General features: G+C 36.3%; 1 protein-coding gene across 1 annotated transcript; it reads right to left on the bottom strand.

Moving 5' to 3' along the window:
• Positions 1-1,247: 1,247 nt before the first annotated feature.
• LOC137736444 (protein CROWDED NUCLEI 4) lies at positions 1,248-7,939 on the bottom strand. The gene is made up of 8 exons (XM_068475713.2): positions 7,420-7,939; positions 6,467-6,676; positions 6,130-6,383; positions 5,489-5,759; positions 5,317-5,400; positions 3,341-5,217; positions 2,905-3,210; positions 1,248-1,818 (listed from the first exon to the last, which is right to left on the bottom strand). Exons 1-7 carry the CDS (start codon positions 7,630-7,632, stop codon positions 2,961-2,963), a joined length of 3,159 nt encoding a protein of 1,052 aa, XP_068331814.2. The 5' UTR covers positions 7,633-7,939; the 3' UTR covers positions 1,248-1,818; positions 2,905-2,960.
• Between the last annotated feature and the right edge of the window lie 9,296 nt (positions 7,940-17,235).

The raw sequence follows: 17,235 nt of genomic DNA, 5'->3' as shown, positions 1-17,235 counted from the left end.
AACAAAAACACTCACAATTTATGCGGCGCTCCTTCCACTAGCCACGCCAACCACGACTCACTCCAAGCTTCCCTTCCATAAAGTGCATGCTTTGTTGATAGTCTTCCACCGATCGTAAACACCATCACCGTCCTTCCTGCAGCCGTTGCAATTTTCATGAAACTTTTCAATGATTTTATCCCACAAAACCTTTTTATTTTGATTTGTGCCAACTGCACCATCTTCGCTAACAAAAACCCATGCTAAGCATAAAGCAACATCTTCTTTACAAGTCCAATTACGACCTCTAATATGCTCTCTTGGCATGTTGAACAATTTGGAAATGGAAAGAAATGGTAGAAAGAAAAATTGAAAGAATTGTAGGAGAAATTTTAGTTGTGTGGATGTTTGAACAAATACATAGGTATTTGTAGAGTTTTTGGGTGAATTTTGAGTTAAATAATTTTTTATTATTATTTTAGCCATTGGATTTAAATTTGGGCCGTTAGATCTTTTTTTTTTACCATTAGATTTGATTATATTCGATCTCAGCCGTTGGATTCAATGTATTTTAAAATTACATTTAAAAAAAAAAATTGACTCTGGACTGTTGGAATCCAACGGTCCAAAAAACCCAATCATCGAATGATAAAACGAGCTGTTGGGCTCATGATGGTGGCCGACAGTGGCCCTAATAGTGGGTCCCACCCTATCGGGCGCTGAAGGCCTCAGCCCACGTGGGGCGAGTTGGGTGCGTGATCGGGCTGAGAGTGGGCTCCCTTTGGGCGAGTCCACGCATTTCTGGGCTATTTCTTGCAGGGTATTTGGCCTTGGTTTGGCATTTGGCTTTTAGTCCAAAAATTTGGCTTGGGTTGGATTGGATTGGGTTTGGAAGGGGAATAAGTGGAGAAATTTGGCAAATAGGCCGGTTGGCTTTGGTCTAAATTCAATAAGAATAATGGGTAAATGGAAACAGGGGTCCAAAATGGTTGTTGGGCGTTGTAAACCATTTTTCATGTTTAATGAAACGTCTATGTTGGTTAACTCCATCTCTAAAGCATAGTTGCCTTGTCAATTTGCGTCCTCTTATCCTTTTCAATCATTCAATAAAAAACGATCAAAAATTTAAAAAGTGTATAGAAAATAAAAATGTGTTTGTGGATAATTCTAGGGCCGTTCCGTCCTTATCCAAACCATGAAAATAAACTCCAAAACTAAACCCTAGTCATAAACCAAGTAATTAAATACAGATAATCGGCACAATTAGCTGCTACGATAATTAACTTACTCAACTAAGATTAATTAACGCTTGGCAAATCACATACTGTTTACAAATGGTACTGCAACTTAAAATATAGTTGCCCTCTCGAAGTGTAGCAGCAACAACCAGACAAATCCCTAGATCATCAAACAAAATAAGGTACTATATCTTACAAATGACATGCCACACTAAACTCCACGTTTCCCCTGAAGCACCAACTCCAAAAGGAAAACAAAAGGGAAACGAATATCATACCGGACGAACCAAACATTCACAAATTGTCCCACTCCAAACTAGATCCAATCAGCAAGAACGACTTCGCATTACTTACACGCACCTTAATGAAATTCAAAAAGCGATATCCAGTAGGGGTGGCACGAAAAGTACGCTGTTTGCATCTATTTCACCATCCAGGAAACAAACTACAGTACACTATCAACAACCAAAGTTCTACCACTACTCTTTTTTTACTATGTAAGCCTTCTGATTTGTCTCTTCATATCTAAGCTTCTGTACACACTTTTCCAATATCATCTCACTCGGACTGCAAATTCTTTTTGGTTATCTTCCTCTTGAATCTGCATATCAACGCATTCATTAGTTTCAAAGCCATAACCGCGAGTAAATAAAGAGTACAGAAGCAGCGGTACAATTTCATAAATAGAAGATGCATGGTATGCACAGGTCGCCTGGAACTGCACAGTTCCAAAGATTTTTGTCTAAAACTATTTTAGCCAACTCATAAACTATCATGAATTTGACTCCAGTACAACTAGACTAAATTTTAGAGGGTTGGGAAACAACCATTCAATGCAGGGCATAATATCTCCGCAAATAATGGTATGGAACAAAAATTGCAGCTCTGCTCAGATTCCAATAGAATTTATAAAATCAAAATTTATAGAAAATAGATTTTCCTTCCGCCATAACAAAAGTGATTAAACATCACAAGCAATAATTGACATCAAGCAAAACGGGTAACCGACAAACTTTATTGGGGAAATGGGGTCTGGAATGACAATCACAGAGAAATTAAAACTAACTATTCCTTCCAGTAAGATAGTCTTCTGAGAGATATCCGCACACTCCATCAGATCCCATAATTTATGCATACTTTTCACAGCAAATTTATAGGAACCATTGAAGAATCCAAATATGTCTCAAACAATAATAACCGCATAGAATGAAAAAAAGTTATCTGGATATCAAGCAACTCCAAAGCATTACCAGAACAAAATACCTTTTTATAAACCTAAATCCGGTTTTATATCAATCCTATTCAACAACTGACATCGCCCCACAGCCAACAAAAGCACAAACGATTAATTTATATAATCCAAATAAAAAATTATTGATGTTAAACAATCAAAAGCACAACTTCAAAAAATAATAAGAAACACATAATCATGATTTTAGTAGAGGCCTTCAAGAAAGTTCAAATCAGTGGGGGCAACAAAATCCTGCTTATTGTTAACTTAACTGACACAATCAATTCCATGTCCTTTCTGTTGATGCTAGCAACGTAAACACTTCAAATTGCAATATATGCAAACATAATTATCACACAAAGCATCCCATGCAAAGACATTATATGATTAAGAAGCAGAATTTAATGTTTTACATCCGCAAGGAAAAACATCAGAGCAGGCATAATTAAATAATACCTGGCAGTGGTCAACAACTTGTCCAGCATCCCCCAAGTTCAATTCTTGTATCTCTTTTACTGAGCCTTAGTGTCACAAGGCAAGACACCATTCTTTACATGGTGTGTTTCCACAACAGAATTCTGTGCCTCGAATTTGTCTTCATTGGAAAGAGTGCCAGTTACACTCTCCTCAAAAATCACTTCAGTAACCTTTGTGACTTTATCTACTATTAAAACACTACCCTCTTCAGCACCTTCACGAAATTGATCAGATAGCACTGATACATGCTGATCCTCTAGCACTTTTTCCTGAGTTGATGCAACACTGAAGCCAAAATACATACATGACTCAGTTTAAATTTGCTCAAACAATTGAAGTAGATGAATTGATGAATTATTAAGGTACTTTTACCAGAGATACTGGCAAAAGACAGTAAAGAGTTTAAGTGTTATACCAGTGGCTAATGGCATGTTCTGAGGAGTTCACAATGGCATCCTGCTGTTGCCTCCTTTTCTTAACATTCTGCCTAGGCTCAAGTACTGGATCAAAACAGCCATTGGATGATGATTTGTCCACTCTTCTTTTTCTTCCTCCCTTGAAGACTTGTTCAGAGACTACAGGGTCACAACTTTCACCATCAACTTCCTTAATTTCAGAATCCTTTGTTCCATTTGCAATGTCACCAACAAAGGGAACTTCAACAATAACCGTTGGTCCACCCAATGCACTCGGTCTCTTGCTGGAAAATGCAGGTGAACTGCCATTTCCCATGTGCCCATGCCCATCATATTTACTTGATGTTTCTACCTGTTCAGTTACCGTCAAGTTTGTTTTTCCCTGAGAAATCTCATGGCTTTCTTCAAATTCCAATTGTTGCTTCTCAGAAGAGTTTTTAGAGAACAATTCTGTGCAACGTCTTAACCACGAGAAACGAGCAGAACTGGAAGGAGACAACCCTGTCTTTAGCATGGATGGGTTGCTAATGTTGGCAGCATTTACTTCATTATGTGAATTAACATCGGTGTCTCGTACAGAAGTTGTCTGCTTCAAATATCGTCTAGAAGTTTTCCGGCTGCGAGGCCCCAAATTAGATTGTTGCATCTCAGCCACAGATGCACTATCTAAAGCAGCCTTCAAATGTTCCAGTTCCTTCAGGTGTTGGATATGACCAAGAATCTCTTCTCTATCAGCATGCAATAATTCCCTCTGTTCTTTTAGTTTCTCCCTCTGAACCTTCAGTTCCTCAATCGAATTATTTAGCTCTGCCCATTCATGATCCCTTCGCTCACGATCCAAATTTATCTCTATTCTCTCAGACTTGAGCTTTTTCCTTTCTAGAGCAACCTGCTCTCTCTCTTTTGCTGCTTCTTCCTTAAGGGAGCTGATATTTTGAACTTCATTTTTCTTTTCTTGCTCAAAGACAATCTCCTTTTCCTTCAATGAACATTCCAACTCTTCATGTTTTTTATCTATACAGTTTTCCAACTCTCCCTTCCGTATCTCAATTTCCAGTAAGAAATCTTCACGCTCCTTCTGCATCTTACTGAACCACTCAGTACGCTCATGGACCATCTTACTCATGAAGTCCTCCCGCTCACTAACAAGTGATTCCACATCCCGTTTGTGCTGATCTCGCATTTCATCCTTCTCCCGCCTCAGGTTGTCATGCTCATCCTTAATAAATTTTGAGAACGCCATCCTCTCCTCTGATACACGCTCCGCTTCCCTACGCAGTTCTTCTCTCTTTTCATCAATCAATTCCCACTCAGATTCAAACTTGGCTTTCTCTATAGCCAATTCATCTGCCTCCGCCATCAACTCTAGCTTTTGAGCCCTGATTAAATCTATTTCTTCTTTAAGCTTCATCTCAAGATCCGATAGCTCACTTGTTTCAGATTTCAAACGCTCAAACCTCTCCCTAGCACAATCAAGTTGTTTCCTTTTTTCTTCAAGTGAATCCAAGGACCTTTGAAGTTCTAGCTTCATTTTGATAATTTCTTCCTTTTCTCTTTGCAAAATACCACTATTCATCTCAAACTCCTTCTCAGCCTCTCTTAAAGTTTTTTCTTTCTCGCCAACAAGACTTGACATGCCTGTCACTTCTTTCTCCCTATCCACCAATGCCCTCAATTGAACTTCCAATTCATGCTCCCTTTCATGCAGTAGGTCATCCCGTTGATTGAGATCCACCTCCCTCAACTCCCAAGCCCGTCTCTTGGCCTCAATTTCATCTTCAAATGATTTCCACTTGATGTCCAGCTCCTTTTCAAATTCAGATTTCTTTTTCCTCAAATCAGCTTCGTGACTTGCTATGGCTTTCTTAATCACATCCTGGACCATCCATATAAGACTGAGGTTAAGAAAGAATTAACAGATATTAAGTCAACATCAGAACAAATTTAACAGGAAATAGACTATTAAATTACTCACAGATTCCTTGCTCACAAGTTTTTCCTGCAAAGCAAGTATCTCTTGCTCTTTTTTGTTCAAAAGAGCTTCTCTTCCAGTCAAAGCCTGCAATCAATCAAAACAGAATCACATTAGTGAAGATTTCAATAAACAAATAACATTCGGATTGGGAAAAGAATTTAAAAATGTGAACCTCCTCTCTATTAACAAGGGAAGCCTCAGTCAGATCCAGATTCAATTTCCCATCATTTAGGGCTCTACGCTCCTTCTCAATATTTGCTTTTACGTCTTCTAACTCTTTTTCAAGTCGATTCAGTTCCTGAGATCGACCAAATATGAAATCCTCCCTTTGGTTAAGCAGAGCTTGTGCATCAAGTAATCTGTCTTGTTCTTGCTGCACGGATTTCTGCCTTTCACTTAAAGATTGTCTCTCAAGGCTTATCTCTTTCTCTTTTGTTTCGCAACTACAAAATCAAAAGAAAATCAAAATCAATAAAGTCCCAAAAAAAAATTTCTACTGATGTTATGCATAGAATACACAGAAATCGTGTATTGAGCTAGCCTGCCTTGAACAGCAGTCACCTAAAGGACCTACATTGAGGGATAGGTGGGGGACAATGCATTTAATGGCAAGATTTAATACAACTACTGAATTAATAATTCATTTTAAGTGAATCCATCCCTTGATGCATTTTTCCTCACTTGTCCCTCATTCAAGCCCCGCAAATGAGAATTTGTCTGAAGTGTATTTATCTGACAGGTGATGGTAAAGCTGACAGATTCTAAGATTGAGAACAAGTTAATCATTATTTTAAAAATAACTTAAACACATACTCCGTCTTGAAGGCCAGAATGTTCCTCCTAAGATCATCTTCACGAGCTTCGACTTCTTGCATCTTTCTTTCAGCTATCTGGTGAAAACGACAAGCTTCTGCTTGCAAAGATTCCGCTGCATGCAGCTTTCCCTCAGCATCAGTGAATTTCTTCTGAGCCTCCTCCACCATATTTCGTGCTTCAGCCAATTTACAGTCAGCTGCAACCTTTGTTTCAGCAGATTCTGCACGCAGCTCATGCATTGCCTTCTCAATCTACATTTCCATGCAAGAACATGTTATCATCACAGGCAAATGAAGGAGATGGTTACCATAAAGATTCTCAGTCGAAAGCTTACACTAGCTATGCACTCTTCCTTGACCCCTACTGTCTTTTTTAGGCACTCCTCCCGTTTCCTTGCATCAGCCAAAGCAGATAAATGTGCAGCTTGATCACGCTTATGCAGAAGTTCAGCTGTCTCGGCAGAGGCTTTAATTTGATCATAATTGGATGCCAACTCCTTTCTTTCCAATATGAGAAGGCCCATGTGGTGTTGGTGGTCGAAAATCTAAATTAAACTGGTCAGCAAAACAACAAAAAGAAAATTTTCTACCACACAAAAAAATATATGAACAACATATTCAAGTTTCTCTCTTCAAAAAATAAAAAAAAAATTAAAGAACATCCCCACCACTAAAAGTAATACCACAAAAAAGACTCAATGTAGAATACATACTTTCCTAGGAAAAATAAAAAAAAAATTCTGATCCATTCATTATAATGGTTTTCTGTGGTCCAAGTAGAAAATGATAGAAATTGATATCGATAGAAGCCACGGACTTATGTCATTTCTTCTTCGGATCAAATAGAATAGTTTTCTTATCAGGACTCATTGTATACATACCAACATGTCCGAGCACATTCTATTACGATATTCATTTTCTGAGACAAATCAAAACTCACTAGAAAGGATATAAGTTTTTTTTTTTTTACTATTTCATTTATCTATCTCCAACCTCTACCAGCCATAGAATCAAATCGAATCAAACAGAGAAACTAACAAGAAATTCATCTATATAAAAAATTGAACTCAACCTCCTATTTGGGCAAATTGTATTCCTTATTTAAAATTAAAAAAATTTGAATTCCGTTAAGTTCCAAATCCTACATTCGGCCAATACACACCTCCCACAAACTTTATCCAAAAAATTCAACTAAACAAAATACCCACGGTTGGAATTAGAGAGTAGAATTCAAAAATTCAAGTTTCAAAACACAAAATTCAAAATTTTACAGAGTTGAGAAAGCAACCTCGGCTTCAAGCTTCGCAATATACGTGATGAGCGCCGCCTTGTCCCTCCGCTTAATCGATTCTTCGTCAAAGCCGGCTTCTTTAAGGTGCTTCCAGATCGTTTCATCACTTACGGGGCCAGGGCTCTGCAAAATCCTAGAGCCCGGAGTTATTGAGAGAGCTCTGCCGGAACTCGGCGTCCTCCCGAAGGGTTCCGACTGTGGAGACGCCATTACGACGTCGGATCACCGGTTCAGTACCACGAAACGAAACCCTAGATTCTCTCTCAGCACCTTTTGATCTCCCACTCCTCGGCTTTTTCTTGAACTTTCTCTCTCCTCACTCACTCTCTCTCTCGCTTTCTCGAAGTTCTTTCTTCTTCCTCTCTCTTTATCTCTCTCTCCTCTCTGTGCTTTTTGGATGCCTTTGTCCTGTGCGTTGGGTGAGCTTTTTACTCGTTGGACTGAGTTGGGTGAGCTTTTGTATGATAGGAGAGGCGACGTCGTTTAAGAGGGTATGGTAATTAAGCCGCCTTTTAATTCTCGGATTAGCGGCACAAATTGTGAATTAAAATTCAATTTAGTTTTGGGATTGCGACGTGCGAGACGGGATCCCACTCTTCCATAAAAGCTAACTGGAGTCAACTTTCCACGTCATCAATTTGGTAAAATCTTATTTAATTTGGATTTTCAACAATTTTTTTTTAACTATCTACATTAGCTTCGCAATGAACTAGCACTAATGTGGTTCAAATTCGTTTTTAGTGAGAAATCGAACCTAAAACCTATAACTTACAAGTGAATAAGAATATCACTTAATTGTAGTACTAAGTGGCTAGATTTTCAACATTTTGTAGAAAAGGACAAAAAATGAATCGAAAATCAAATTGACAAATTTAATATAGAAGGTATTCCGCCACTCAGTACTACAGTCTGGTGGTATTCCTCTTCACTTGGAAGTAAGAGGTCTTAGATTCGAATCACATGAATGACGAATTCAATACCAAATTAGGCTGCCTATTATGTGGTTTAGCCGAACTTTCCCTTTCCTTAGTATAAAAATATTGATGTACTCAAAAAAAATATATATATATATGAAGATATTTCACCACAATTGATGACAGACTAATTCTTCTTTCTATGTAACCCTACACCACTTGAGACTGCAACATATTTTTAGCACTCATATCAACTTCTAAAATAGTGTCGATAAACCAATAAATAAATGCGTAGAAGGTAAAACTCAAATTGAATGTCTAAATCTTTGTTTGCTTTCTAATATACTAACCCCTCGAGTTCACGAATTTAATATGTAATGTCAATAGAAAGAATGTGGGGCTCTAGGGTTTATGCGTAAGATTGATCGGGAAAGGAAATAAATTAGGAGTATTTAGAGAAAACTAGCCTCTCCACATGCGCGAGAGGCTTTTTTTCTTAATTACGAGCGATACGCGCTTCTAAAAATATGTTGAGTTAGTTGATACTTGATAATAAACTCTGCTACATGTTAAACTTCTTGATTATCAATCTCTTTGTTTCTTTAGCTAACATGTCTTCCTAAATGAAAGAAGGTGAATGATAATAAAAGTTATGGAATTTATCCCCATATTTGTTTGAGGTTATCTCGTTGAATATTTCTTTGTAATGCAAAGCTTGTATAAGTATATACTGAATTTATCTTTGTGAATGAATTTGATTTTAATTGTAACAAATTCAAGCTACAATGAACAACTTTTGTCATTAAATAGTCTACAAAGATAAATTTATGCCCAAAATGAAATTATGAAATGAGATTCACTACTTTCCTAGGAATACATTGAAGTAATACTTCCAGAGTCTCATGTGATCCCTCAGCGCCTCAATCCTTCTTCGTAAATATGCAAAGGAAAAAGCATAAGCCGCATAACCATATTAGTGAAAACAATAATAGAATAAATATGTTATTGTATTACAACATTACATAATTACATGTTTTGGGAGAGAAATCGAGTAATAGGAATCAGAGGTAGCAAAAAAACATACGACAATAAATATGAGCAGCAATTACAGTTACAACAGACCTCTTGTCTAATTTTCATACTTTTGTCCTTGAAAAAACATGATGCATGTACAGAAAAATAGTTTAGTGAACATCAGCGAAGTTGTGAAATGAATACCAAACATGTATGACAATCCTATTTTCATCATTGAATAACAACTGAACAAAAAATTTAAAGGAATGAAACCCGAACAAAACAAAAGATGTTCTACAAAGTCTGTAAATAAAAGCATGATTGATATTATCATTAAGACTTTGAGGATGTCACGTCCTGCGAACCAAAAGTGAAAAGTTATTAAGAAATGAAAATTAAACCAAAGAATTAGCAAGAAAATTAAGGAAAATTAAGCATGCACTATTCAAATTAAGGAAAATTAAGGAATATTACGCATGTCACTTTTGGCTTGGAAGTTGGTGATTGGGTACGCTTGAAGAAAGTATCACTCACCAGCAGGTATTCTTCATTCCATTACTCGTGATGGTAATGTAGCCGTGGGATTTATAGGGTTGGAAACTCTTTGGAAGGGGAATTATTCACAGTTTCAGATGGCAGAGTCCTATTGCCAGGCTGAAAGCTAATGTATTGAGCCCTCGATTTGAATGTCCTCGTAAGAGGAGAGGGACGTGGGCTACCGAGGAAGTATAATGGATCCTGCCACATAGGTGTCTTGGTGTCAAGTTCCCAGGAATGCTGACCTTTGTGGAAGAGAACTTTACCTTTGTAGATGATCCTGCTGAAGTGGAATTGGTTACGTTTGATGCTTGTCTAGGATTTGTGAAGAAGTACCAACATTTTGAGGATTTTCATTGGGCAGTGAGAGAGACTGAAAACAATTAGCAACTTAGAAAGAGAAAAGACTTGCCAAAATCTGAATGAAAAGTTAAACATCAAAATCACCTTCCCAATTCAATCCCAAAAGGAAAATCGCCCGTTGACTAACCATGACTGGCCTGCTTCTTTTTGTCCAATAATCGAAAATTTCAAGAAATATCGGAAGGAAAATTTGAGATATATATGTAGGAATTACCCATCGCAATTCTTTCAATTCCATCTTCTCCTCGCAAAATTGCTCATTTCTTTTCTGATGTTGTGTTTGAGAATAGTATGAATATCAAAAGTACATAAAACATAGAGAAATAATACATGTAAACTAGTAGTTATAAAAAAAAAATAGAGAGAAACAATATCTCCAAACAGAATTAGCTAAATCGTTTAAAACGCAAAATTAGCCAAAAGCAATAAAGAATTAAAACATAATCAAAACCTATTGATGATTGTCCGTGCATGTTTGCTTTGCGTTCCAACCAAAATCTGCATTGAACAACAGTAAAAAAAAAAAAAAAAAAAACATAGAGAGTTGCATTATGATTGATTATTCCAACATCAAAGCCAAACAATGAAGGAGTGGGAAGGAGAGAGAAATATAAGAGTAAAAATCCAAAATAAATAACTTAAGAAACCAACGGTATAGATTTAAAAATTTAAAGCCTTTGTTCTCTTCATGAGTTCGTATTCCTGTGTGGTAGTCTGGTAGATGAATATGAGGGGCAATTATGAGTAACAACCATTTATGAAAAATTGAGTTGGAAATAAATCCAAACTTATGCAATATTGCTTTGCAAAGGGACAAACATGGAGTTTATTTGTTTACATATGAATACTAACCTGCAATTTTGAGTGTGACAAACCTTGTTATGCTGAATCCGGTGACAACATACAAAATATTCCAAAATAATAACACAAAAGAATATATGATAAAAAAGACAGCAACAATAGAAACGAAAATACCACTCAAACACCCAATAGCATTGGGATCCTTTGTAAATGGGTTGAAAGCCTCATCACCTCTTTATGCTGCAATTCAAAAAAGCACGATCAAATCTCGGAATTGAGTAGCAATAGAAGAATCTAGTGGGTTAAAAAAAAAATTCCCAAATAAATTAAAAAAAAAAGTAAACAAAAATAATATTTGAATACGTGAGATGATTAAAGAACTAATGGAGGAAGAAAATGGATGAGCTTTATGCTGGCCACAGGTTAAGAAGGATGAGTGAAGTTTGATTCAAACTGTAACTGGCACGGGCAGTTGTGAAAGAGTGGGAACGTGTTGTAGTAGCTGTGAAAGAGTGAGAACGTGTTATAGTGTGTTTCAGATTATATCTCAACTCAACTCGATAATTGCTTTTATTAAACTACCCTTTGGGATGATGCGTTTTGGTTTTTTTTACCAGTTTGTCCTTATTTTCTGGATTTTTTTTTTTTTTTTTTTGGGGTTTGATTGTGAAGAAAACAAAGGGGCTTTTTTGGCATTTTGAAATGCTTCACCTAGTTGGGTTTCTCCCTTTATCTATCTATACTATTAAGATAATCTCTACTAATTAATAAAACACTCATTTGTCAACAAAAATCCTATGAAATTACCAGTTTAACCCTTTAATTAAAACAGAACATGAATAAGAAATATGGGGCAGAAATGTAACTTCACACAATCAAATTTTACTGTTTTTTTTTCAAAGCCTCAACTACATGTAATCCTAACATATCTCTAATTAAAAAAAAAAAAAAAATTCCCACTCCCACATTTTCTATCACTCTCTTCCTCTCTCCTTTTATTTCAAAAACAAAAATAAAAAAAAATTTCTCACACACTTTGTGTGTGCCCGTATGCTAGTCTATGCTATTAAGAGAACCCTCATTGTCAACTTTTTCCCCCTTTTTCCCTATTTTGCCCTCACTTTTGATAAACACTATTGACAAAAGAAGGGCAAAATAGTAATTTTGTACCTTTTGACAAAATGACAATCATATCCCTATTTTTCCTATTTTACTTCTTTTTTTTTTTTTTTTTTCCATAAAATGACAATCATATACTTATTTTTTCAATTTTACCCTCACTTTTGATACACAATATTTACATAGGGAGGACAAAACAATAATTATGTAATATTAGAAAAAAATATGCACTTATTAAGAGAAATTGTTCATACACACAAAGTGTGTGCTCCTATATATAGATAAAGACTTTGTTCAATAAAGGGATTAAATGGTCTCCGATCATAAGTTCGAAGAGGATTATTCATGAACCTACCATTGAACCTTCGAAAATCGTCGGCAATGAGCCATTTCAGTTGGATTTGCAGGTTATTTAGATGTCTGCAATCTACTTGTGCAAAAGTCTTTCAATTTGACTGATTGTGGGAGGTGTGTACCTTGTGGTGTTCAGGGTTCTATATGGTTGAGAGTATTAAACGACAATTGAGTAGGGTTATTGGTTTTGATTCAATTGACTGAGGGCTGGAACTTGACTCGCCTGAATATGTTTACTGGTATTTGTATGCTTAATCACCAAAATGTAGTAACTCATGAAGGAAGTACTGGACCTTTTTTGTTTATGTGAAGCTAAAATGAATTTGGATAAGATCCCAAGGAACTTCTATGACAGGGTTTTTGATATGGTGTTTTGTTGTAATCCCACCTAAAGGGCTGGTGGGTTATGCTTATTGGTGATTCCAATAATATTGTGAATGTGTCAAAAAAAAAAAAAGAGGAGGTTGTCAAAATAAGATGACTTACATGAACAATTTTATTAACTTCTTGAATAAGGGAAACCTCATATCGTTGAATGTGATGAGAGTTCCTTATGCTTGGTGTAACGATCACTTCAACGGTACTAGAATCTATGAAAAACTTGATCAAGGTATTGCTAACTTTTACTGGCTAACTAAGTCCTCTGATTACAATCTTCATAATTATCCAATTTATGGTTCTAATCATGGCCACATTTTGTTAACCTACAACATGATTAATGAAATTAAAAATAGCCCTTTTTAAATTAGGAAAACTAATGAAAAGGGCTTCAAAACTTTGATTTTTAACGATAAGAACAAAATAAAGGGTAAAGTGAATAGTACCAAGATTGACTTTTTAGTGTAAAAATGTGGTTTTTTTTGTTAAAGTGAACAGTACCGGAAGCTTTTCGTTAAAGTTCCCTTTTAAATTTGGAGCAATGTGGCTTCTTCTTCCCGAGTTCAAGCATTTTGTTAAAAATGCATGGCGTTGTAATGGGGAGTTTGCCCCCAATTCATAAATTTAGGACATGGGCTAGTATTTTTAAGTATCTTGTGAAAAGCTAGAATAAAATAACGTTTGGTAATTTAAATGAACACAAGAAAAAGATCCTAAGTTCTCTTAGTGAGGTACAAGAAACGATTATGAAGAATCAAATCATTGATAGAGAGCTGCATTTGGAGAAGAAGCTTTAGTGATGAGCTAAAAATACTAAAACAAGAAGAAACCATGTCGGCACAAAAAGTCAAAGCCAATTGGCTACAACTAGGGGTAAAAATACAAGATATTTCCAAACGGGGGCACTATTCGAAAAAAGAAAAGTGAAATGACAAGGGTTAAAGATAGTAGTGGTCTTTTTGTGGAACTATGGGATTGATTAGAACAAGATTTTGTTCAAAATTTCAAATTGTGTTTGTGATAGCCCCCCTACCCCCACCTATAGCAAATATTGCTTCCATGGCTGACATTATCACCCCTTGTATTTACAATCATCACGATGATCAATTACTAAAGACTGTCGAGGATAAGGAAATTTAAGAGGAGGTTAAAAGCATTGGTGCTTTGAAAGCTCTTAGTCTAGATGGAATTAGTGCAAGTTTTTCCATGAATGTTGGGATACAATCAAAGATTCGGTTGTCCCAATGATTAAGGATTTCTTTGAGAAGAATTCAAGCTTAAGGCTTATTAATCACAATAACATTGCTCTTATCCCAAAGTGGAAAACCTTGAACTAGTAAATATTTATAGGCCTATAAGTCTTTGTAATGTTAGTTATAAGATAATTACCAAAGTTATTATTAAGAGATCGAACTTCTTCTTGATCTTTGTATTTCGGGTAATTAAGGGCTTTTGCTCCTAGAGTTCTATTCATGATAATATTCTCATTGCTTATGAGATGTTTTTCAATTTTAAAAGCAAAGAAAGGTAGGATGGGAGAGATAGGGATTAAATTGGATTTGGAGAAAACATATAATTATCGAAATTGGGAGTTCATCGGGTATGTTCATCACGTATGTCCTTCTTAGATTCGGTTTTGAGAAAATGTGGGTGAACCTGATTATGGAATGTATTTCATGTATCTCTTTCTTGATTGTGATAAATGGCTCTACTCACGGTTACTTTTACTTAGTGTTCTAAAAAAAGGCCTAGGCGGCCGCTTAGGCGCTAGGCGGTCACCATCCGAGGCGTTTTCTTCGCAAATCGGTCGGGCTCTAGGCAGCCTAGATGGTGCTAGGCGGTTTTTATTTTTTTTATTTTTTATTTTTTAAGTTTATTCTATTCTAACTTCTAATTCAGATTCTAAGTTTCTTCCCGTGCCCTGCAGCTCCCTAATTTCAAAAACCAAGGACTCTCGTCGACAACCACTTCGTCGTTCGTCCACTTCGTCGTTCATCCACTTCGTCTCTTCTTCCTTAACTGCACTGCGCTCACCTGTGACTTCGAGAGGTTTTCTGGGCCATTGTCATCAATCTTCTCTCCCAGTCCTAGTTTCCATGGTCTCCAGTCCAGTCTCCAGGCTCCACCTGCTCTTGCATTGCATCTTGATTCTCCAATCTCCATAGCTTGGCTGCGACATACGAGCCTGCGACTTCGAGGAGCTCGTTAATTATGAAGAAGAAGAGGAGAAACCCCCTGCCTCTGCAGCTAAAGTCAACAGCGAAGCCCCCAAAAAGTGAGTTTTTGTTCTACAGATTTGCTTGCTTATTTTTTTTCAATTCGTTGTTTGGTTGATCAGAATTAAAAATTCAACCTTTTTGTTATTCTACTCATTGCTTATCATCTGTTGCTTGCATATGAATATGACTGTTGTAATTCAAATTCAACTCATAATGCAGAACTATTCTGATTGCAATTGAATACTATTTACATTTAGGTCAATGTAAATGTTGAATTTGTTAAGGTATTGGAAAATTTACAGAGTTTTGGATTTGAAACTAATTGGATTGAGGGGAATCTGTTATCTGTCTACCGATAATTCTCATAATTTTCTCCGGATGCTTGAAACCAATTTGGTTATGTTTGTCTGTGGATACTGGATATCGAGTAACCTCATTTGCTCTTCTACATCTAATTTTATTTGGTTATGTTTGTCAGTGAATAAAAATATATTAATTATCAAATCCTTCTTTCCAATTCCAAGCATAATTAAAGAATTGTCAACTCTGGAATCTAGATTTGAGCATCCTTCTGAAGGTACTGAGATAAGATGATTCTATGAAACTTTTTCGAAATTCTTATTCGAAATTTCTGTAAAAATTCAGGTCTGTCTCTATGATCCAACAATGTTGAAACACTACATCAGCTATTAAGAGTCTAAGACTAAAATGTTGAAAAATAGTTTGAGTGTTTGACATGATGGCAATTAAGTGGCCGTCCATTTAATTTGATTGGGGAGGTTTTTTTTTACTCTGAGCACATTGGGTGGGGCAAATAATTAATAAGAATTTGACAAGTTTCATTGTCTTGTAGCATTTCCTTTATGTTTAAGCTTCCTTTTCTGACACTAAGGAATGCTTAAGAAGTTGAGTATTTCTTTTTTCTACTCTAATTATACTGTTGCCGAATAGAGATATTGATCTTGACATTGCATGATCCATTTTACTCACTTTAAAATGTTGTGCTTTGACCAAAATAGAAAAACAAAACAATTTGAGTTGGCTTATAAGTTAAAATACTGTGATAGTTTTTTGTGGGAGATTAAGACCTAAAAGTTTGTAATGTTTACTTTATATGAATTTTAGGATTGTTTCTTGTGTGATGATTGGTACTTCATCTTCTGGAGCATCTACTGCAATGTCGTGTTCCTCCCAATCTGAAAATGTGTTGAAGCGTAGCTCGGAAGATGTGGGATGGGAATATGGGATCTTGGCAAATCCTACAAACTCAGATAAGATGAAATGTAAGTTGTGTAACAAAATCATTAGTGGTGGAGTACATAGATTAAAACATGTAGCCAACATAAGGGGAAATGTAGCGGCATGCACAAAGTCTTCGGATGAAGATAAAGCCAAATGCAGAGCTGTATTAGAAGAAGCAAAGAATAAGAAGAAACAAAGGGATAAGCACATTGTGGAAGTGAGGGAAGAGGTGCAACTTCAACAAATTCAAGAAGAAGAAGAAAACATTGAAGCAATTGGGTCAAGGAAAAGGCCTCACACTCTTGGACCTATGGATAAGTTTGCATCCTCCATCAATCCCCAATTCTTCAAATGAGGGAAGTAAGAAGACTCGGCAACAAAACATCCATGATGCAATTTGGAAGGAAATAGCACATCAAGTGGATCAATATGTGGCTCGATGGGTGTATGAAGCTGGTATTCCTTTCCATGCTTGATAATGATAGCTTCAAGTGTATGATGGAAGCGGTTGGTCAATTTAGCACGGGTTAGCTACCTCCAAGTTAATACGAATTAAGGAAGCCATTATTGAAAGAAGAGGTAGAAAGAGTAAAAAAGTCACTCAAGAAACATGAAGAAGAATGGGCTTTGAATGGTTGCTCAATCATGACCGATGCTTGGAATGACCAAAAAAGAAGCATAATGAATTTATGTGTCAATTGCAAGGAATGCACCATGTTTCTTTCTTTTAAGGAATGCTCTAGTGAAGCACACACCGGGGAATATATCTTTGAATATGTTGACAAGTGTGTTGAAGAAATTAGGCCTCAAAATGTGATTTAAGTGGTAACCGATAATTACTTCTAACAATATGGCGGTGGCAAACATGATGA

The sequence above is a fragment of the Pyrus communis genome, chromosome 15 (genome assembly GCF_041283825.1).
Source record: "Pyrus communis isolate YQ-2024b chromosome 15, ASM4128382v1, whole genome shotgun sequence".
Classification (NCBI taxonomy): domain Eukaryota; kingdom Viridiplantae; phylum Streptophyta; class Magnoliopsida; order Rosales; family Rosaceae; genus Pyrus; species Pyrus communis.
Note: the sequence above shows the minus strand (reverse complement) of the source record. Positions and strands in the feature narration are given on the sequence as shown.